This window comes from Cervus elaphus, chromosome 1 (genome assembly GCF_910594005.1).
Source record: "Cervus elaphus chromosome 1, mCerEla1.1, whole genome shotgun sequence".
Lineage (NCBI taxonomy): Eukaryota > Metazoa > Chordata > Mammalia > Artiodactyla > Cervidae > Cervus > Cervus elaphus.
The window spans coordinates 44863708-44885823 of record NC_057815.1 but is presented as its reverse complement, the minus strand read 5'-3'; the positions used below and the strand labels follow the sequence as shown (position 1 = coordinate 44885823).

At 49.7% G+C, this 22116-nt stretch overlaps 1 protein-coding gene across 2 annotated transcripts in view; it reads right to left on the bottom strand.

Moving 5' to 3' along the window:
• Positions 1–22116, bottom strand: part of GRIK4 (glutamate ionotropic receptor kainate type subunit 4) — a 485478-nt gene that overhangs the window by 314198 nt on the left and 149164 nt on the right. The window contains exon 2 of one of the 2 annotated variants that reach the window (XM_043901237.1): positions 17371–17502. In XM_043901237.1, the coding sequence (XP_043757172.1) occupies positions 17371–17452 (82 nt within the window). In that variant the 5' untranslated portion in view covers positions 17453–17502. Of the gene's footprint in view, positions 1–17370; positions 17503–22116 lie in introns of those variants that run through there. The other variant, XM_043901238.1, reaches the window with a different exon arrangement.

The following is a 22116-nucleotide window of genomic DNA, read 5'->3' as shown; positions in this document are numbered from 1 at the left end:
GAGATGCAGAGGTGCTCTGGGGCCCCAGTGTGTCTGGAGGGCAGGATGCCTGATGGCAAGTGTTCACGGGGCAGGGATGGAAATGGGGGCGTGATGATGAAGGGTGGGGCTGTCTGGATGGTCTGCAGCCTGCCTGCAAAGGCTTCAGGTGCCCCAGAAAGGCGCTTCTTGAGCTTCTTCCCCATTAGAGCCTTCCTTAGATGTTGGGGGTGGGGGCGTGGAGATGCTACGGCTTCCGATCCTTGGGCACCAGGGCCCAGAAGTGCCCAGGCCCCCCCACCTCTACCTTCAGATGCCCTGGTGGCCCCACCCTGAGGCTTGGGCAAAGAAGCCGAGGAAGCTTTACTCAACATCCTGAACCTCCCAATCCCTGCCCCACCCCAGCGGTCCACTCCAGGGGCCCTGGGCACGACGTGCCCTGGAGACTGCTGGCAGTTCATCCTAAGCACCTCAGGAGAGCACAGGGGAAGTCAAGGACTTCAGCCTCGTACTCTTTCCAGGCCTCAGGTACACGATTTCCGTTCTCTTCCTGGACTGTTTACTCAAAAAGTTAAGCTTAAGCAAAAGAGGGAGCTTCCCCCATGGCTCAGCAGGTAAAGAGTCCGCCTGCGCTGCAGGAGACACAGGAGATGTGGATTTGATTCCTGGGTTGGAAGATCCCCTGGAGGAGGAAATGGCAACCCACTCCAATATTCTTGCCTGAAAAATCCATGGACAGAGGAGCCTGGCAGGATATAGTCCAAAGGGTCGCAAAGGGTCGGACATGGCTGAGGGACTGAGCACATATGCAAGTAAAAGAGGAGAGGACACTGGTTTTGAAGTAGGGCAGGGCAGTAATAATGAGTATACGGTCTCCAGAGGCAGACAGGCTGTGGGTTTTAATGCTGGCTCCAGCCTCATACCAGCTGTGTGATCCTGGGTAGCTTATTTACTCTTTGAGCCTCAGCTTTCTCATCTGTAAAATGGACATGATGGCAGCATTAAGTGATTTTGAACAGCATAGTCCCTGGTACATAACAAATATTTAATAACATTATTATAAGGCTAGATATTTCTGACTCCAAAAGTCCCAACTCTTACTCTCTTACTTTATACTCTTCTTTCCCTTTCAGAGTGTCCTCTCCAACTCCCATCTCCACTCCCTCTATTTCAAAAGATTGCCCCCCCTTTAAAAAAAAAAAATTCTCCTGGGACTTCCTGGTAGTCCAATGGTGAAGACTCAGTGATTTCACCGCAGAGGGTGTGGGTTCGATCCCTGGTCAGGGAAGGAAGATGCTGCATGCTATGCAGTGTGGACAATAATAATAATAATTTAAAAATACTCCTGGCAGAGCCTGTCACCTGGTCACCAGTCAAGCCACCTTCACTCTCCTTCCCCAGGGGCACTGTGCTGATCTTACAAGGCAGGGACCCTCTGGGCCCCTCTCCTTGGCGCCTTCCCGGGAGAGAAGCACCGGATACATTTAACAGGGCAGGATAAATAGCAATAATAATATATGTTCAGCCATTAACCGCATAAGTAATCAAAGATCACTGCCATATGATTCCTGGTTAAACATCATTTGGAATCTAATAAATAGGCGGCTATAAATAAAGGCAGCGAGCAGATTCGTCCCCTCCGAGCAGCGCAGCCTCTGCTCTTGTTTTTAGCCTAAAGGTGCCTTCAGTGCTACTCCTGTGGTTCAATTTTAAGTTAATTTCTCTCTCTCCAATGTTTGCAAAGGAAACCTGCAAGGGCAGGAGAGGGCAATGAGGGGGGCTCAGGCTTGGCATCTGCCTTCTGCTTCTCTAAAGAAATCAAGGAACTCCCATCTGCCAACGCAGGGGACATGGGTTCAATCCCTGGTCTGGGAAGAATTCACATGCCCTGGGGCAACTAAGCTTGTGTACCACAACTACTGAAGCCCTAGGGCCTACAGCCCGTGCTCAACAAGAAAAGAAGCCACTGCAGTGAGAGAGTACCCTCTGCTTGCCGCAAATAGAGAAAGCCTGCACACAGCAATGAAGACCCAGTGCAGCAAAAAAACAGAGAGAGAGAAAGAAAGAAATCAAAGTGTCCTAGGGGTCTTGGGTAGACCTCCTTCATGGTCACCTTCTCCCCACTCCTCCCAGGGGTTCCTCGAAGGGAGTACAGTGGGCGCAAGAATGAGAGGCACCTAGTACGACAGAGAGAGCACAGGTTTGCGGCCAAAGAAATCTGGGTTCAAATCCAGGATCTTCTATGTTCCTCATGGGTGACCTCAATCCCTCCAAGCCTTGGATTCCATACCTACAGACCAGGCACCATCCAACCCACCTCTGAAGACTGTTGCAAAAATTAAATTATATAATTTATAGTCAGTGATGGGCACATATTAGATGCTCAATACATGTGAATGTCATTCCAGCCCCGGGATACAGTCCTTGAAAGTGATGGGCCCCCATCCTTTCATTAGATGGAAATAGGTGACATATCCTGAAGGCAAAAAGAAGCCCAAAGTGCCGACGACCACTGCTTAACTCTGGAACCAGCCCATTAGCACTCAATGCCTCTGTTCTGTGCTACCCTGGAGTTCCTTCATGTCTGAGTCTTGCCTTTTCACATTAGAACATTAACAACAAAATATCCTGTTCCCAGTATTTCCCACAGAGCCTCAGCCCACTGCAGGGCACTGTCAGTGTTAAATAAGGACCAAGAGAAACAAGCTGGATCAGCCTTAAAGCCCAGGTTTCCTAACTCCTGACTCATGGCAGTATCTTCCAATATCACATGCTTTCCTAAAACAACAGAGGATCTGTCCCTTTCTGGAAGGATGACAAGCAGAGTAAGAGAGTCTGCTGAGACTCTGGGGGGACATAATTCTTCCCTGGCCCCATGGCAGGAAATAAACACATCACTCCAAGCCAAGCCCAGCAGAGCCCACGTGACGCGGCCCCAGATAACACTCTACTTGGAGGTTACTCCTTTGGAACCCTGACACGTTAAATCAACATGATGAAGAGCTTCCCGTTACACAGTCCCTTTGTGACTCGCGCTCTCTCTCCTGTGGCACAGTCTCAGTCACAGCCATGTGGCTGTCCTGTCAGGTTCCCTCTGCCCATCGAGGAAACGCATCCGCTTCAGGGCTCTGGGCTGTCTGGTTCTCATGCAGAATGGCTGACCGTAACAGAAGTCAGGCAATCGGGTCAAGGGTTGGCCTGGGGCCAGTTTCCAAGGACAAGTGTGGTCCCCTGCATACAGCTCTGCTCATGAGAAGGCTTTCAAGAGGCTCAGGCTCCTATCTTGGAAGCCATCCAAACAGAAGAACAGAATAATGGCCCCCAAAGATGTCCGTGTCTTAATTCCCGGAGTCCACCACCGTGTTACTTTCCAGGGCAGAACAGACTCTGCAGATGTCATTAAGGTTCCAAACCTTGAGATGGGGAGATTATCCTGGATCATCTCAGCATGCTCAATATAATCTGGTAAGTTCTTAAAATTGGAGAACATTTCCTTGGCTGAGGTCAGGGAGCTGTGATGTGAGAATGAAGTGACCCAGAACTTTGAGAATGGAAGAAGGGGGCCATGAGCCAAGGCATGCAGCACTCGGGAAGAAGGGAACAACCTCCACTGACAGCCAGTAATAAAACAAGAACCTTGATTTTGTGACTGCAAGGAATTGAATTCTGCCAACAATCAAAATGAGCAGGAAATGAATTCTCTCCTAGAGCCTCCAAGAAGGATCACAGTCCTGCTGACATCTTAGTTTTAGCTCAGCCTGACTTCTGACCATAAATTAATAAATTTGTCTGGATTAAGCCACTGAGTTTGTGGTAATTTGTTATGGCAGCAGGAGAAAGTTATAGTAAGAATAACTATAGTAGAACTATTTTTAATAACTACTATTTATTGAACTACTAATTATCAGGCACTGTGCTATCCGTTTTGGATACATTATCGTACATAAATCTCAGTATATAGGGTGTGTATAATTACCCCATTATCTAGTAGAAAACAGAGGCTAAATAATTTGCCCAGGGTCACTTGCTAATTCATTTTCAAGTTTGTATGTCAATAAAGCCCAATTCCATTTAACAGCCCTGCAATGCCACCCAGAATTACACCTGCCATAATATTGGGCAAACTACTGTTTTTTTAAAGAAACAAAAGAAAGGGAATTAATATTTACTAAATATTACTAGATGCTACAAACCATGGATGGTACATATGATATTACATATCTCCTTTCAATTAATATGATAACCTCCTCCTGTGGTAAAGTATTATCTCCAGCTTACAGAAGGGACACTGAGCATGGAAAAGGTTGAATAATTTGCCTAAAGGAACATGGCTAGTAACGGAGAGTCACACCCATGGATTTTTAATTCAAGGGTGCCTTGTCCATGATGCTGAGGATATGAAGATGTGAATGTGAACCCCAAGCTCCCCCAGGTGAGCATCCTTATGACCTCATGGTAAGACAGGCACTGAATCAAGATCCAAACTGAAGCCCACCAGGCTGTCCTCACAAGCCAACAGCAACAGCCCCCTGCCCACCCCGCCAAGAGCAGTCCTGCCCAGAGGCCAGTGTTACTCTCTGATAGATAATTCCTGGGCTTCCCTTGTGGCTCAGCTGGTAAGATAATTCCTGGGCAGACGAGGAAGAAGTTGGCTAAATATAGCGAGAGCTCCAACCGGGGTGAATCCACAGATACTTATATTCACTTATATGCTATTTCACCTCCACCAACTCCACTCATTTCCATTTTAAATTCCTTTAGCACTCAAGGTTTTCCCAACTGGCTCTAAAAGGGAAATTGACATTAAAGGTAAAGGTCCCTTTAGGTTCAGAAACCCCAAGGGCTTCAGGGAGAGCAGGGAGTGTCCCCACGATGGCCTTCGGAAAGCTCCCCGCTTCCCTGTCCCCCGGCCTGGGGCTCCCCAATGGCTGCCCAGAGGTGTGGGACCACCCACCGCCACTATGCTCCCCTGAAGGCCAGAATTGGTGCCTTGCTGGGGCAAGCCCTTAGCAGAGCTTCCTGCAGAGGCCCCCAGGGCTATCTGCCTCCCTTTCCTGTCATCTCCGGGAAAATCCCTGTTCTTTCATCTGTGAGCTGAAAGCTCAAAGTCTCATGTTGTTAGATCCCTGGCACTGGGGGAAATTTATGAGTGCTGCCAGCAAAGTGGCGTTCCCTCCCCTGACTGTGTCACCCTCTGCTTGAAAGACCATGTTCTATAAAGGATGGAAAAGCACATTGTGGAAGAAAGCACAGGGGTGACACAAGCTGGGGAACCTCCCAGCACCCGCCTCCTTAACACAGATATCTTCAGACACGGGGGGCAACGTGCCGCCGGCTTTCAAAGAGCATCCGCTCTGGGGTCAAGAGCAAAGCCAGCCTGAGAGGAGCTGGGGCGGGGGAGGGGGCATGCCTCTCACAGCCATAGGTGGAGACCCAGATGGGCTTTTTTCTTTTTAACTGAAACACTGGTCAGTCAGTGCTTGGGTCCGACCGGGGGCTCTGAACCTGGAGACCAGACCCCATCAGGCTGGAGCACGTGTGGTGGGGGACCGGGAGTAGATGAGGGGAGTGCTGTCTCTGATTTGGAGACCACATCCCACCTGGAAAGGAGAGGAGAGAAAGCCCACATTCAGAGGACAGTGACCGGGATGGTGAGTAGAATCCAGATACTGAAACAGAAGCAACCGTCAGAGGCACTCATGATGAATCTCTGAAAGAAAGGAGCTGCTGGGGGCTGTGAAATGACAGGGCTTCAGATCTGAGAGCCGCTGTTGGCGGGAAGAGCACTAGGCCTGCTCTGTCAGCTCCTGAGAGACAGGCAGAGCCCACAGAGAGACAGACTGTGGCTTGACAGATAGGAAAACTGGTCTTCTGAGCTCTTCAAAAGTGGAATGGGTTATCCTGGGGTTCCCTGGCCACCATCAAGATTTTGTGACTCTGAGGACAAGCAGACAGGCTGGGTCTAGCACTGGGAAAATCTGTGGCAGACAAAAGGCAGGTACCCTGGTCAAAACTGGCAGCTTCGGGAAAGAGCTGGGAGCAGGTGGCAGGGTCCTAGCTGGGAGGTTGGGTCCAGATTCAGGTCCCCAGACTCTAGGAAGACTGAGGCAAGCAAGGCCTGGCCAGAGTCCAGGGGGGAAGCTCGGACACAGTCAACATATGAGAGTGGGGTTTCAGACTTGATGACGAGACAGAAGCTTGAGCCCTGGGGCAGCTGCACAGCTCGGAGTGGATTCTTAGTCAACAGCTCGGGGTTTGGATCTGAGGGACAAAGTAGGACCAGCAGCCAAGACTGGTTTTGATGCTGAGTCATTAACCTGCTGGCTTGGACTTCCTCAGTGGGGTGGAGATTGACCCCAGTACCTAGGGTTTGCCGCAGGGGCCAGAGAACCTGGGGACAGGAAGCCAGCAGGGCCACTGTCCTCGTTTAGAGGAATGCTTGTTTAGAAGTGCTTTGCGAGTGGGACCATCTGCCTTCCAACAGCTTTCAAATTTGAAGCTCCTCAGGGCCCTCCCTTGGGTTTGCACTGCTCACTCATTCAGTAGACATTTAGTGAGCACCTTCTGTGTACCCTGGAGGAGGAAATGGCAACCCACTTCAGTATTCTTGCCTGGAAAATTCCACGGACAGAGAAGCCTGGCGGGCTACAGTTCACGGGGTCGCAAAGAGTCGGACAAGACTGAGCATGAGCTAGGCAAGATTCTGTGTACCAGGCACTGCCTTACATGCCCGGGAAACAGCAGAGAACAAAACAAAGGGCCTTGGTTGACAGGAAGATGCGTAATGACAAATAGGACCCAGTTTATCAGATGGTGACAAGTGCTATTAGAAAAAAAAAAAAAGCAAGGAAGAGAGAGAGAGAGAAATGGTGGGCATGAGAAATGGTAGGAAATGAGAGCAGGAACCACACACACATCTAGGTGAGGCTTGTCCTAGGCAGAGAGGACACCAAGGAAGCCAGGGGGTGGAGGCTGGTATGGAGTGAGCAAGAGACAGAGGGTAAGGAAAGAGGAAAAAAAGTAACAGAACAAGGGGGCAGACCGTGGAGGAACCCAAGGGAGGGACTCCACAAGGACTCTTTCTTTTCCTCTGACTTGAGATGAGAAGGCATTGAAGGAGCTGAGCAGAGGGCAGACATGATCCAGCTTATATTTTAAAAGAATCATCCTTGCTGCCATCCTGAGAAACAAAAGTGGCAGGGCAAGAAAGAAGCAGAGAAAGCAGCAGGAAAGCTTTGCAGTGATCCGGGGAGACAGACTACCATCTTGGAACAGGAAAGCCACAGCAGAGGTGGCCGGAAGGGGTTGGGTTCTGGAAGATGCAGCACACAGGATCTGCTGAAGGGGAGCATACAGAATATCAGAGAGAGACGGGATCAGGTATGACTCCAAGGGTAGGGAACTAAGTCCAAAGGGGTAGGATGCCATCACCATATATGAAATGGAGGAGATGGTATGAGAAACAGGTTTGAAGGGGAACATCAACAGCTCGAGTTTAGACACATCGAGTTTGAGCTTCTCTTAGACCTCCAAGAGGGTGTGAGGAGAAGGCATGTAAGTCTGGAGTTATGGGGAGATTTCAGAATTGGAGATGACATTGGAGAGTCGTAGCATCAAAAGCCATGAAGCTGGATGAGATCACTAAGCAGTGGGTGGAAAGAGAAGAGGTCTAAGGACAGAACCCTGGGGCACATACATATGTGGTTGAGAGGTTGGAGACAGGAGAAGGAAACAGCAAAGGAAACTGGAAGCTAGTGAGGGAGGCTAAGAACCAAGACGGAGTGTGACCCAGAAGCCAAGAGAAAGAAGCCTTTCCAGGAAGAGGGAGTGAAAGACTATATCAAATGCTGCCGGTGAAATGAGTCCTGGAGACAGGTGATTGGATGAGGCCATGGAGGCACTGTGGGTGGGAGTGAAAATCTGATGGGAGGTGGTCCTACGGACTAGGTAAGAGAGAAGAAATAGAGACAGCTTTGCATTAGAATTCTTTTGCAGAGTTTCTCTGCAATGGGAAGAAGAGAAATGGAGTTTCGCCGAAGAAGGATGTGGGGTTAAGGGAGGTTTTTAAGATGGGCAATCACTCAGATCCACTAGCCAGTAGTGGGGACCATTACTTCAGGGGAAAATGCCCATGACACTGGAAAGGTAAAGAAGATAGAATCCAATCTCTCAGGATGCTCTTAAGTTTGTGGGACAGATGGAATTCAAATAAGGTTTTTAAAATGCTTGTGAAAACAGGCAGGATGGACCAATGACATCAGTGTAAGGCCATGCGTGACTCGGTCAGCATGCATACCTCTTGCGCTCTGAGACTTCTAGAAGAGCTTTCCAAACTGGGTGCAGATTCTTGGCTCTTAGAAATAACTGAATTTAAAGCAGGATTTAGGAAAGGGGAAGATTCAGCACTTGATGGAAGAGTGGAGAAGGATGTTCCAGGCAGGGGAAGGCTAAGAGATAGACACAGGGTGGCCCAACAGGGCCATTCCCAGTAACAGGTATCACTTTCCCAGCACTTAATACATGCCTGACACTTTTCTAAGTGCTCTGTAGGTAGTGGTAGTAGCAGTTAAGTCACTCAGTCGTGTCCAACTCTTGCGATCCCATGGACTGCAGCCTGCCAGGCTCCTCTGTCCATGGGATTTCCCAGGCAACAATACTGGAGTGGGCTGCCAATTCCTTCTCCAGGGGATCTTCCGGCATCTCCTGCATTGCAGGTGGGTTCTTTACCAACTGAGCCACCAGGGAACGCATTGAATTCTCATAAACACATGAGGAAGCAACTACTGTCATCCATGCCATACTTGAAGAAACTGAAGCACCAAGAAATTAAGTTCTCTGCCAAGGTCACACAACTAGTGAAGGGTGGTGCTCACATTCAAACTCAGATTAGAGCCCAGACTCCAGCACCCACCTCTACTCTATGCTGGAGGCTTCCCAAGCCAACCCCAGTGCCACCCGGAACACACCAGGTTCCATGGTGTCCAGAGAGCTTGGAATGGCCATGGAAGGCACCTGGTGAGTCAGGAGAGAGAGGGCTGAGGGAAAAGGGAAATATGTAAGAGACCCTCTCAAGGGCTGCACCAGGTGGTCACCCATCCCCAGTTAGGTTGGCTTTCCTCCTGAATCTAGCACGGTGGCGATCCCTCCTGGCCAGGGGCTGGGCAAGGTCCCCCTTCATCACGCATTTGCTGAGGCCAGACTCGATGAGCAGGAGCCTTCCTCTGGATCACACCCCTCATCGATGTGGGCTAAAGGGGTTCCAGAGCTGCCATGAGCTTATCAGCCCCTAACCCAGCCTGATGGGGAGAAACACACCAAAAAGATATAGAAGGGCTGCTGGGTGATCCGACATGCCTGCAGCCCTCGTCCAGCCAATATGGAATGCGTGCCCCCGCATCCAGACTAATGACAGCTAAGCGTGACCACTGTCTCGCCTGCAGCCGAGCCGCGAGGCTGTGAGCGGGATCTGTGCCTCCCGCCCACTCGGGCTCACACACACCCAGGCACTTGGCTGAGAGCTGGCAGCGGCCACAACCATCCCCCGCGCATCTCTGACTCCTCAGCAGTGGCCACGGGGAGAAAAGAGACACCCAGGCAGGGCTACACCAACCGAGCAAGCAGAACCAGTAGGGCTTCCCTTCTTATCCGGCTTAAGCAACTGTGGCCGAAAGGGGTCATGGCTTAAATCGGGCAGATGGCCGCCTCCATTCTAAGCTCTGGTGAGTGGCTGTTAATGAGAACACAATGATAATGGGCTGTCTCCCTCATAGTATGAGAACAGACCAAAGGCTGCAGTATTCTAGCACAGTATCCCAGCTTGGAAGGGGTCCTGAAGGTAAGAGGTCCAGCCCCCGCTCCCCCCAACCATGATGCTAAAATCTCTGTCCAGCCCAGATGTGGCCATCTCCAGCTGTGAGGACCTCAGCATCAGAACCCATCCCATCTGTCGGATAAGCATTTTTCTACACCAAACCCAAATCTCTCCCCATGATTTCCACCTCCCCCTGAAACAACACATTCCCCCCACACCCTCCCGCCAAAATAGAGCTAATGACTCAGTCTCCATCCCAAGACTCTTGTAAACCACTTTGCAGTGCTGGAGACAGGTTTTTGAAATTCTGACAAAATATCACCATGCCAGTTCTCTCAAATCATGTGTGTCTCTGCTAGGTAGGGCTTCCTCTGGCAGAGCAGCAGATAGTGTGGGTCATCGCATGAGTGGAGGGGCCATATGAGACCCCAGGGAAACCGGGCCCTTCGAGCACCAGTGAACATAGGAAGTCATGCACCAAAATTATTTGGAAATCAGCTCTATGATGTATGGCTTTGAGTTAGGAAAAAATAACCCCCTCCCTTGTCTCTAATACCACTGCTACTGGGACCTTTCTCAGCGTCCTTCTGGAGATTCACCATGATATGTTTAAGAAAACATAATGTTTCCTGCCATCACCTGCCTGTTTGCTTTAGCTCAGTCTGATTTCTTAAGGTCCTGGGCATTGGCACGCTGGCCCTTGTGGCTTTCAGTCTTACCCATAGAGAATGTACAGTCAGAGGGGAGGGTGGGATAAGTTGGGAGAGTAGCACTGATATATATACACCACCATGTGTACAACAGATAGCGAGTGGGAACTTGCTGTTAGCACACGGAGCTCAGCTTGGTGCTCTGTGATGACCTAAGGAGGTGGGATGGAGCAGGGTGGGAGGCAGGCTCAAGAGGGAGCAGATATATGTACACACATAGCTAATTCACTTTGTTGTACAGTAGAAATGAACAGAACATTGTAAAATAATTATACTCCAATTAAAAAAAAAAAATGTACTGTGGGACTTTCCTGCTGGTTCAGTGGTTAGGACTCCAAGCTTCCACTGCAGGGGGCATAGGTTCAATCCTTGGTCAGGGAACTAAGATCCTGCATGCCACTCGACCAAAAAAAGAGAGAAATGAGAGAACGCACCAACAGGTTATCCAGGGCTCTGCCACCTAGGCTGCCCTCCAACTTGACTCAAGAGGTCCCCTCTGTCCCTGCCCAGATGTCCTCTCCTCTCTTTCCGTTTGAGGCTACCACTCTGCTGCATGAGAGCTGGGCAAGCCACAAACTCTGTGAGCCTCAGACTCCTCTTCTACGAGATGTGTTTACTTCTATCTACCTGGCAGGTTGTTGGGGAAACTGAATTAACATGTGTCAGCCACCTGATGTGAAATGCCAACTCATTGGAAAAGACCCTGATGCTGGGAAAGACTGAAGATAAAAGGAGAAGAAGGTGACAGAGGATAAGATGGTTGAATAGCATCACTGACTCAAGGACATGAACTTGGGCAAACCATAGGAGACAGGAAGGGAAGGGGGGGCCTGGTGTGCTGCAGTCCACGGCTCACAAAGAGTCGGACACAACTTAGTGACTGAACAAAAACAACAAAGAAGGTGTTATACGGCGTAAACTGTGGCATCAATCTCACCAGGCAGTTGGGAGTCAGGAGTCCTGGCCCTGCCACAGTGGCCTCTGCCAACTTGCTTTGCCTTATGGGGACCCCAGTTTGTCTTATCTGTAAAACAGAGCATCTAGGTCTAATTCATCACTCACTTCCTCAGTGGAAGAGACTATGGCCAGAGGCTGCAGCTCACAGATGGGTTCTGGAAAGCTTGAGAGAGAGGATACCGTCCTGACAGTATCCGGTGCAGTGCTCCTGGCGAAAGACCAAGTCACAACAAGACAGCTGACTCCGCACCGCACTCTGGCCTGGAATACCTTTCTAACCAAGCCTGCTTCATCCCTCTGAGGAGGGAGAGGCAGCAGGGCTGGGCAGGGAGGAGAGGAGAGACAGCCCCGAGCAAGCCAGCCCCGAGCAAGCACGCACGTGGGCAGACACTCTAAAGGACTGCTTTCAGCAACATAGTTACTCTCCTAAATACATATTTTGGACACTTAGGGTTCAATAAAATTGGTTGACATTTTTGAACACTGACCAACATCTGGGAGGAGAGAGATTTGAAAACTGACAGGTCAGTTCAAGATTCAAAGTTCACCGTTAGATAATTCATCCAGCAATTCCTAAGCACCTTTCATGGGCCAGGCACTGTGCTAGACTCAGGAACACAGACATAACAACAAAGACCCTGATTCCCTAAGGTGGTCATTAGGGGAGGGATTTGTGTCCCAGAAAGTTTTGTCCATGGATTCTCTCTCTAGATGACAGATGAAGGAGAAAGGCATCAATTTCTATTTGTCCCTAATGTGAGAGACCAACTTATTGCTTATATGGGTGACTCAATGGGAAAAGAGATGAAGAGTTACACGCTGATCAAAATTTCATAAAGCAAATCACGTGATCACATCACACATTATGCAGGGAAGCCCACTACTCAACAAGCCCCATGGTATGTCCTCTGCAAGGCACAGAATTCCACTGGTATATTTGGATCTTGGTGTGTCCGATATATTTAACACACAGCAGAAAAGGATAAGAAAACCGGTGTGTTTTATTTCCCCCGCTTACCTCCCCCAATTCTCTTATTATCTTCATCTTCATAACATTTGAATGTTCTATGTTAAACATTCTCTCTGCAGGACTTGGAGCTCATTGAGGGAAACCAACTCAGTGAAAAATGGGAGTTGTAAAGTGCTTGGGGTCCTAGTAAGACAGAGTGTCGAATAAATACAAGCTCTTGCTGCTTTACCTCTCAGGGAAACCTTAAACAAGAGATTCAGCTGCTACAATAACCTGCTGATGTCTAGCGCCACCCACACTGAGCAGAACTCTGTACCACCCTGATCGAGTCTCTTAGATCCCCAGGCCTCAGTTTCCTCATCTGTCCGATGGACTCTGTCTGGGCCCTTAGGAAATTATTTGGGAGTTAAAAACAAAAAAAGAGTGAGAGCCTATAAAAGCAATAATGATTCCATCTTTCAGTCTCTTTACCAGATAGAACATAATATATTTCATGTGACTGCTGTGATAATGGAATATCCCAAATGTCTCCAGGGCTGTAGAGCTGCAGTAGAGCAAAGCGGAAAGGGAAGCTTTGGAGACAGACAGGTTTGAATTTCAGTCTCGGTGTGACCTTAGACAAGTTATTTAAGCTCCCTGAGCCTCTGTTTCTTCATCTATAACATCGGATCATTAATTCTGACGTGAAGATTGCCTGAAATATGTGAAACACCTAGCACAGTACCTGGAAGAAAGTGAGGTCTTTCCAAGTGGGAATTATTATGGGGATTATTATTATTTAGCACCATATCCTCAGTCCTTGGCACAAAGCAATCAATAAATACTTGCTGAGTGGATTCATGAATGAATAGGTGAACCCCTGTTTTTACCATTACAGCTAATACTTGCCTTAGAATTCAATCAGGATCTCCAGTCCATTCATCTTCTCTTTTAAGTAAGACAGATAGATGGACATTTTCTCTTTCTCTTCTTTCTCCTTTTTCTTCTACTTCCTCCAATAAGTCTACATCTTTAAGCACAGGGAAAAGCTGACTCATTGGAAAAGACCCTGATGCTGGGAAAGATTGAGGGCAAGAGGAGAAGGGGACGACAGAGGATGAGATGGTTGGATGGCATCACCGACTCAGTGGACATGAGTTTGAGCAGTCTCAGGGGGATGATGAAGGACAGGGAAGCCTGGCGCGCTATAGTTCATGGGGCTGTGAAGAGCTGGACACGACTTAGCGACTGAATAGCAACAACAAAGACTGGAAGAAACTTTAAAACAATGATAGGGAGCACGTTTTGAGGGAACATCTTGCAAGGATCATAGACTCATCCACCCACCCCTCCATTGAGCTTATGTGACACACTCGCATACATCAAGTGTGAGGGCCTGGGTCATGTGGTCCATCCCCCTTGGGAGCCAAAATCTGGTGGGAAAATGCCATACTAATCAGAGCACAACCCAGTGAATGATGGAACAGGGGAATGGGAGAATGGTTGGGCAAAGATGATCTGACCCTAGGAGGGACAGGAAAATATTGGGAAAGAAGTCTGCGGAGGAAGGGCTATTTACACCAATGATACTGGTGATGCAAAAGGGGGGGGGGAGGGGAGAGGAGGAGCAGGAGAGTTGCTTTTTTCCAGGCAGAGAAAATGGAATGCAAGGAAGAGCTCTTCAGTCCCAGAAGAGGGATGAGAAAAGCCCAGAGTAAACCTCCCTAGTATATGGCATAGTCACTTAACAGTGAGTAGTTGTGTGGCTAAAATAAGTGACCAGGGAAGGAGTAACAGAAGGCTAGCTGAAAAGCCTCACATTCACTCAGCTGACAAATACTGAGGTCCTAATGCATTTGGGGGCAAGATTTGCTAATATCAGAAACGCGATGGGAGGAAACTGTAAGAGACAACGACCTCCACCTACTGTTGAAGGTGAGTCTGCTTCCCCAGTGACTTAGGGAGCCCATCGGTGGGCAACAGAGGGAGCACTGCAAGAGGAGTCAAGGAGACCAGGCCCCAGGACTGACTGCCACCAGCCCCACCCTCATGCACCCTGTGACCTTGGCCAAACCACCACCTCTGTGGGTCTCCCTCCCCGTCTGCGACATAAGCAGGTTGGAAAATGGGGTCTGCAGAATCCTTTGTGGCTTTAAGATATAATGATGATCCTTTTAAGTAATGGAGGGCTCTAGAGATGGGGAGGGGAGGTCTTCTCAGGGCATTTATTAACTTGTGGCTCCCACAGTCATCACTCAGAGGACCCAGAGGGACAGAAGCAAAATCAAAAGACATTTCCAGAAGATAGATGACTGAAGCGGGCTGACAGATGTGTGAGAGTTTGGGGAATTTATGCGGGCAGCTACACCATCATAAATAAAATCCCTTTCTCTTACCCAAAACCTCATTGGGTGGGGGGGGGGGCGGTAAACACCGGACCCTGTAATAGACAATTTGGCTGTATCTCCCGCCCCGTGCCTCACTTGAATGAAAAACAGCAGTCCCAAGGCAGGGTAATGGGCTCGGCGCCTCTTTACAAGCATCCGTATTGTCACCAGCCATCAAGCGGGGCTGGAGATGGAGCAGGCGGGACCATTTATCTCCGAGATCCCTGGTGCCTTCATGCAGTCTTGCTCTCACAGCCATCTACATTGAGGCTGGGGGTTTGGGAGGAACTCCAGAAGAATCAAATGTGGGGAGAAGTGACCCCTGGGAAAGGGGAAGGAGCAGCAGCCCCTCCATTTTTCCAAGAGGCTCTGGAGGACTTGGGGGGCCAGCGCCATCAACGCTGGTCCAGCCCATCGGTGTGGAAGGCTGCCTCCCGCTCAGCACAGCTACTTGTGTTATCCTGACCTACTTCTCTCCTCATCCCCGCCCTACTCCAGATCCCCTCCGGAGTCCGAGTAATTAGCACCTTTTCATCCATAAAGCTCCTGGCTCCCAGGATAACCAAGGAGACAGCAAAACAAGCCCGGGCACTGCTGTTTGGGTTTTTCTTTACTTTTCTCTCTCTTTGTTGACTTCACTCAGCTTCCTGCGCTCTGCAGGAGACCAGGCTTGGTTTGACCTTGTCCACCAGCAGGGCCCCTGGCTGGAAATCAGCTGGACGTGGCCTGGCATGAGCCACAACCAGCACCAGCAGAGCGGATGGAACCGGACAAGCATCGTTCCAAGTGTGGGGATGGAGCACAGGGGTCCCTTGGAAGCGCGCCCCCCCTGTTGCACAGCAGGCCAGACAGGGATCTGTCAGCTCCACTTTCTGCTTTTCCTCCGAGGGAACAAGTGTCAGGAGAGCCGAGGCCACGAGGCGATACTGATTCTGGCTCAGTCTCTTTCCGCTTCCCATTAGCGACAAATGGAAATTGATGGGTTACCGCTTCATCCACTCATTTAGAGGAGAAGAAAACCTCACAGCAAATATGAATAACTGGAGGCATCTTATAAATTAAGCATCTTAAGGATATGAACCGTTTTGCATTGCTGCTAAGCAGAATTAAATTAGGTTTTGAAGTTTCAGTAGAAGTGAGTGGGGAAGAGGGAGGAAAGGGTTTGTTTTTAATTCCTTTTTTCAAGTATGCAGGGTGGTGAGCCAAGGGCAGGATGAGGGGAAGGACTGAGTCACTGGTCCTCATTTCTGATTCCAATTAGCTGTCTCTGGCATATGCATGGAGAAATAGGCCTGTGTGCCCACGACACAGCACGGAGCAACTCGGGGGCCTCCAACTTAGGCTCTGACCTGTGATGCCTGGGCTGGCCAGGGCCTCCTGACCACCCATCACCACCATCATGCCAACCTCTGGGACCTTAGAACCAGTCCTAACTGTCAGTAGAGGAGTTCAGGAGCTTTAGGCCACGTCCCTGGGATTCCATATCATGGTCTTCATTCTAAAACAGCCTCTAACCCTTTCAGGTTCAAGTTTAGGATCTCAGATCCTGCCTTGTGCATAGTATCCACTTTTGCCATCCCCACCCCAGTCTAGACAGACAGGTCTCAGGTGGGCACCTGCCCAGATAACCTACCTGGTGTTTAGGTACTTCTAAGGCTGTTGCCTGGCCTTGCCCAGGGGTCCCACTGTTGGACTGGTCTTCTTGTGACCAACACACCTGCCTGGATTCCTCACTGCTGTGCCTCAACTGCCTGTCCACACTGACTCCCTTCCCCATATACAAGTACACACCCCAGTCCCCAACATCCCACATCTGTCCCAGGCCATCAGCTGACCACACAGTGTCTACTGAACGAGACTATCCGTCTCTGCACCTGGAGCCATGCTCCCAATACCCGATCACCAGTGCCCCACTGCGTAACAGCAACGCCTGCAGTTAAGCAGCTTTGGAGGTGTTGAGGGGTAGGGGAGGCAGCTGATTTCTCAGGCATTTCTGAACCCTGGAAAGAGCCAAGCCTTCTGCCAGGCACAGGGGTGCTGATGGGCCAGCAATAGCAGTGTCTGCCTACAGCTAGGAGGAGCATCCCCATGGCAGCAAGGACAGGGACAGAGCAGGTGGACATACGTCCCTGAAGTGGCCCGTTGTTCCTTCCCAGAACCAGGCTAGGGCAAGCAGACACCAAGGCCCTGCCAAGCAGCCAGGTCAGGGGCACCAAGAATACTTCATCTGAACACAGCCTCCAGGAAGACTTCTGGGATTGATCAGAGGACAGAAGAGATGAGCTGTGCTCTGCTCTCTAGCCCTAGATTTGGAAGCCCCCCAACCATTCCCATCCTGAGTCCGTCACAGGCTGCAAGAGACACTTATCAGACTCTTTAGTTTCATCACAAGAGGAGCCGGGCAGCTTGAGCAGATCATTGCTGTGAGCCTGTCGGCTGCCCCAATACTGCCAGCCCTGCCCCAGCCAAACTCAGGAGGGTAGTGCAGGGTCAGATGTGCCCGGCGGACACCTGGAGTGTGGGAGGGGCATCACCAGGGCTGGGCTGCCCCCAGGGTGCCACAGGGGCAGCGCTTACCGATCCTCAGGGAGTGCGGACTGCAGGCGACCATCACGAGCCACGCGGGAAGCAGCACCAAAGGCGCCCAGACGCGGGGCATCTTCTATAAATCCTCATGGAGCCCTCCGCTGGTCTGGGCATGACATAACTCTGTGGGGGAGGGGGAGAAGTGCGTGAGTCCCCATGCCGGGAGCCACCCCTCCAGCACAGCGGCCTCCCCGTGTGGACAGCCTCAGTGAGGAGGACCAACGCTCCCTCCCCGAACCCCTGTGCCTGGTTGGGGGGGGGGTGGAGCTCCAGGCCGGCTCCAGGCCTTTGCCTTCCCGCCTCTGCCCAGGCTCACAGAGGCCTCAGGTTCTAAAGCCATCCTCCACCTTCACCCCCATCAAATCAGGGCAGGCAGTGTGACTGTGGCCAAATGATTCATAGTGAAAAGTGAAATCGCTCAGTCGTGTCCGACTCTGTGTGACCCCATAGACGGCTGCCCACCAGGCTCCTCTGTCCACAGGATTCTCTAGACAAGAATACTGGAGTGGGTTGCCGTTTCCTTCTCCAATATAGGCAAAAGACTAGAACAAACATTTCACTAACAACTATATCCGAAAGTTTTGGAGCACACTTGGTGAAGGTTCTGTGTCATGACATCCCCGCTTCCCACCGCAGCTCATGCTGCCGCCTGACCCAGCAGCTCGCATCTTCCTGCACACAACTCCACCCCTCTGCCTGGAGTGTGCTCCCCTCCCCTCGCCTTGCCAGCTGCCAGAATCGGGTGCCTCTCTATCCCCTCCCAGCAGCCTCTAGTGGCTCTGATGCTGACACATTTTCCTCTATTGCCCCTGTCTCTGCGTGTCTACACCTGGGCTCCGTGTGGGCTTCTCCAGGGCCAAACCAACCCCAGTTTACTACTGTATCCCTCGAGGCTACTTATACCAATAGGTGCACAGGACATATTTGTTCAGTGGATGGAAGGTCTCAAGCCACTGCCTGATATAAGGAGACAGAGGGAAATAAAGGATAAATATTGCAGCAAAGAAAACTTTGCTGTTGGCAAATCAGGCTCAGAATCTTTAATTCACTGGTGTTGGGACTTCCCTGGTGCTCTATTGGCTAAAGTTCTGCGCTCATAATGCAGGGGGCCCGAGTTGGACCATAAAGAAGACTGAGTGCTGAAGAACTGTGGGGCTGGAGAAGACTCGAGAGTCCCATGGACTGCAAGGAGATCCAACCAGTCAATCCTAAAGGAAATCAATCCGGAATATTCATTGGAAGGACTGATGCTGAAGCTGAAGTTCCAATACTTTGGCCACCTGATGTGAAGAGCTGACTCATTAGAAAAGACCTTGATGCTGGGAAAGTTTGCAGGCAGAGGAGAAGGGGATGACAGAGGCTGAGATGTTTGGATGGCATCATCGACTCAATGGACATGAGTTTGAGCAAGCTCCGGCAGATGTGAAGGACAAGGAAGCCTGGTGTGCTGCAGTCCATGGGGTCACAAAGAGTTGGACACAACTCAGCGACGGAACAACAAATGCAGGGGGCTCGGGTTCAATTCCTGGTCGGGGAACTAGATTCCACATGACACAGCTAAGACCAAAAAATGATGCAGCCAAATAAATGAATTTAATTAAATATTAATTCATGGATGTTAGTGCAGGAAGAGAAGAAAGCAACCATGATCTCAAGGGAAGCTTGGCATTCTTACTCATTGTGGGTAAGGTTGACTATTGAGTGACTGTCTCCCCACTAGAATTCAAGCTCAGTGGAGGTGGGGCTGGAACAGAAATCCTGTTTCTCTGTCGTCTCAGGGCCCAGAACTGTGCCTGGCATATATTACAGCCTCAATAAATTCGCATTGAGTGGAAAATGAATAGGCTGTCAAAGATGGAAGAACCGTAAAAATCTTGCTAGGCTATATAAAAGTAATACTAAATATAATCGTTTCTGTCAAATGCCTTCCATTTATGCCTGGTCAGCCCACTGCACAATAATTATTATGCAGACCGCTAAATAGGTGTCAGATTAGCCTGCATAAATTTTATTTGATGACAGAACTACACTCAATCCATGAAGGCCTGACGGCCATTATTCATGACCCCAAAGGCTGGCTGATCCTGGAGACCACATGTAAGGACAATGGCTCAGGTCCTCAGCTGCTCTTGGGCAAAGTGATGAGAAATAATCTCCCCCAAAACCTTACAGGAATAAAAAGCACCATCTTGACACAAGTTGGTAAAGCACAAGTGTTTGCAAAATTTTTTCCATAATCTTTATCTTATTTAATCACAGAACAAGCTCTGTGACTGACAAGGAAGCTGAGCTCAAGAAAGGCGCCTAGTTCAAGGTAACACAACTATTACTAGGGAAAGCCAGGGCTAGCCAGGATTCAGACTCCACTGGGTAGCCTTCTGGCATGTACCTGTTTGCGTATGAGAGCAGATCATGAAGCTTCTGGATTCTTGATCCAAAAACACAAGGAAATTTGAGGTCTTATTTTCAATTTATATGAATCTGATCTTAGAACTTAATGGCATAGCCTTTATCAACTGAAAATATTTTCATAATTTAAGGATAAAATTTTTTTCTAGCAATAGAGCATCCAGCCCCTCTTCCCACTAACATCATCCCTAGGGAGTTCCACCTCCACCCATGAGTTATTACCACTGGCATGGTGTGGCTTCTAAATCAGAATCTCAAGCCCAGAACACCTGTACTGAGATGGCTGCCTCCTGAAATCTCCACCTGGACGTCCCACAGCCCTCCAGACACACCTCATCCTAAAGAGGAGGACTCCTCTCCACCAATCCCACCATCTGTTTCTCCTCCTACATTCTCCTTCTCAGTGGATGACACCGCAATCCACTAGTCACCCAAGTTAGAAAGCAGAGAGTCACTGTAGAGTTAATTCTACTTCCCCACACCTCACATCGACTCAGTCAACAAGTCCCAATAGCTCCATCACTTTCTCTCCACCACCATCAACCTGCTCCAATCCAGACATCCACCAGCAACAACCAGGACTCTGTGATAGCAGCCATCTCGGTCTCTCTCCCTCTGGTCTTACCCTGTCTGTTGAGTCTCCAGTGAGTGGCCAGAAAAGTGAAATAAAAGTGTTATTCGCTCAGTCATGTGCAACTCTTTGCGACCCCATGAACTACAGCCCACCAAGCTCCTCAGTCCATGGAATTTTCCAGGCAAGAATACTGGAGAGGGTTGCCATTCCCTTCTCCAGGGGATCTTCCTGACCCAGGGATCAAACCTGGGTTTCCTGCATTGCAAATGGATTCTTTACCATCTGAGCCACATGAATGAGCAGCCAGGAGTTCTTACCAAACCGTGAACTTGATAATGACACACCCCAGCCCCAAAGTCTACCACAGCTCTCCACTGCACCGAGGATCAAAGGCAAACTTAACTCCAACAGATAAACCCTTCAAGATCTGGTTCCTCTTTCTTTCTTTCTTTTTGTTTGTTTTATATTTTTGACTGTGCTGGATCTTCATTGCTTTGCAGGCTTTCTCTAGCTGTGGTGAGCGGACGCTGCTCTCTAGTTGTGGTATGAGAGTTTCTCATTGCAGTGGCTTCTCCTCTTGTGGAGCAGTGGCTTCTCCTCTTGTGGAGCACAGGCTCTAGGGCACACGGGCTTCAGTAGTTGCGGCTCCCGGGCGCTAGAGCACAAGCTCAATAGTTGTGGCACCGGGGCTTGGTTGCTCCGTGGAATATGGGACCTTCCCAAGCCAGAGATCGAACTGGAGTCTCCTGATTGGCTGAAGGACTCTTTACCACTGATCCACCAGGGGAGCCCTGCTTCCCGTCTTCTTGTCTCTACCCCCAACGCCAGTGCAGCGATCCTCAGCAGAGCTCCATCTCCGGCTTGCCTCAGCACCCACCCTCTGCCCCCGTGATGACCTGCAAACTGTGTCTTCCAGGCTCACTGCATTAATTCCCCTCTGAGGCTTTTTGTGATCCCTTTCCCATCTGCTGCTACCACATCTGTAACACTCCTCATTAGGACACACACTCTGCTCATGATGATGCCTCCTGTCTCCCCACAGAACATGTGACGCCGGGACCATGGCCAGCCCCAACACACTATCTGGCACACAGTAGGTGTTCTATTAGTATTGGCTGAATGACATCAATGAACAGATGGTGTCAAAGGCATTTTCTGAGTTTATACCAAGATGAAATAAATTCTCAGCCTGACTTGTATGTTTTATGTTTTGTATATTCACTGTAGTTAATACAAACACTCTAAGCAGACAGAACGCTCTAGATCCAGGCATAGGATCGTCATGTCGATATATGTTGAAAGGAGGAAAGTGAAAGTGAAAAGTCAGCCTCTCAGTCGTGTCTGACTCTTTGTGACCCCATGGATGGTAGCCCGCCAGGCTCCTCTGTCCATGGGATTTCCCAGGCAAGAATACTGAAAAGGGGAGGGAAACATTATTGTCCTTTACTTCTGTGGTTGGGGCTTGGACTGACAGTCACAGTTCTTACACAGGTTGAGTTCTTCACTGCCATGTAACGGCTGTACACCATGAGCAAGTGAGTTAACTTCTCTAAGCCTCAACCTGTTCATTCATAACATGGAAATGATAGAAATGTGTCTGTGTTCAGTCACTAAGTCATGTTTGACTCTTTACAACCCCATGAACTGTAGCCCGCCAGGCTCCCCTGTTCATAGGATTTCCCAGGTGAGAATACTGGAGTGGGTTGTCATTTCCTTCTCCAGGGGATCTTTCCAACCCAGGGATCGAACCTGAG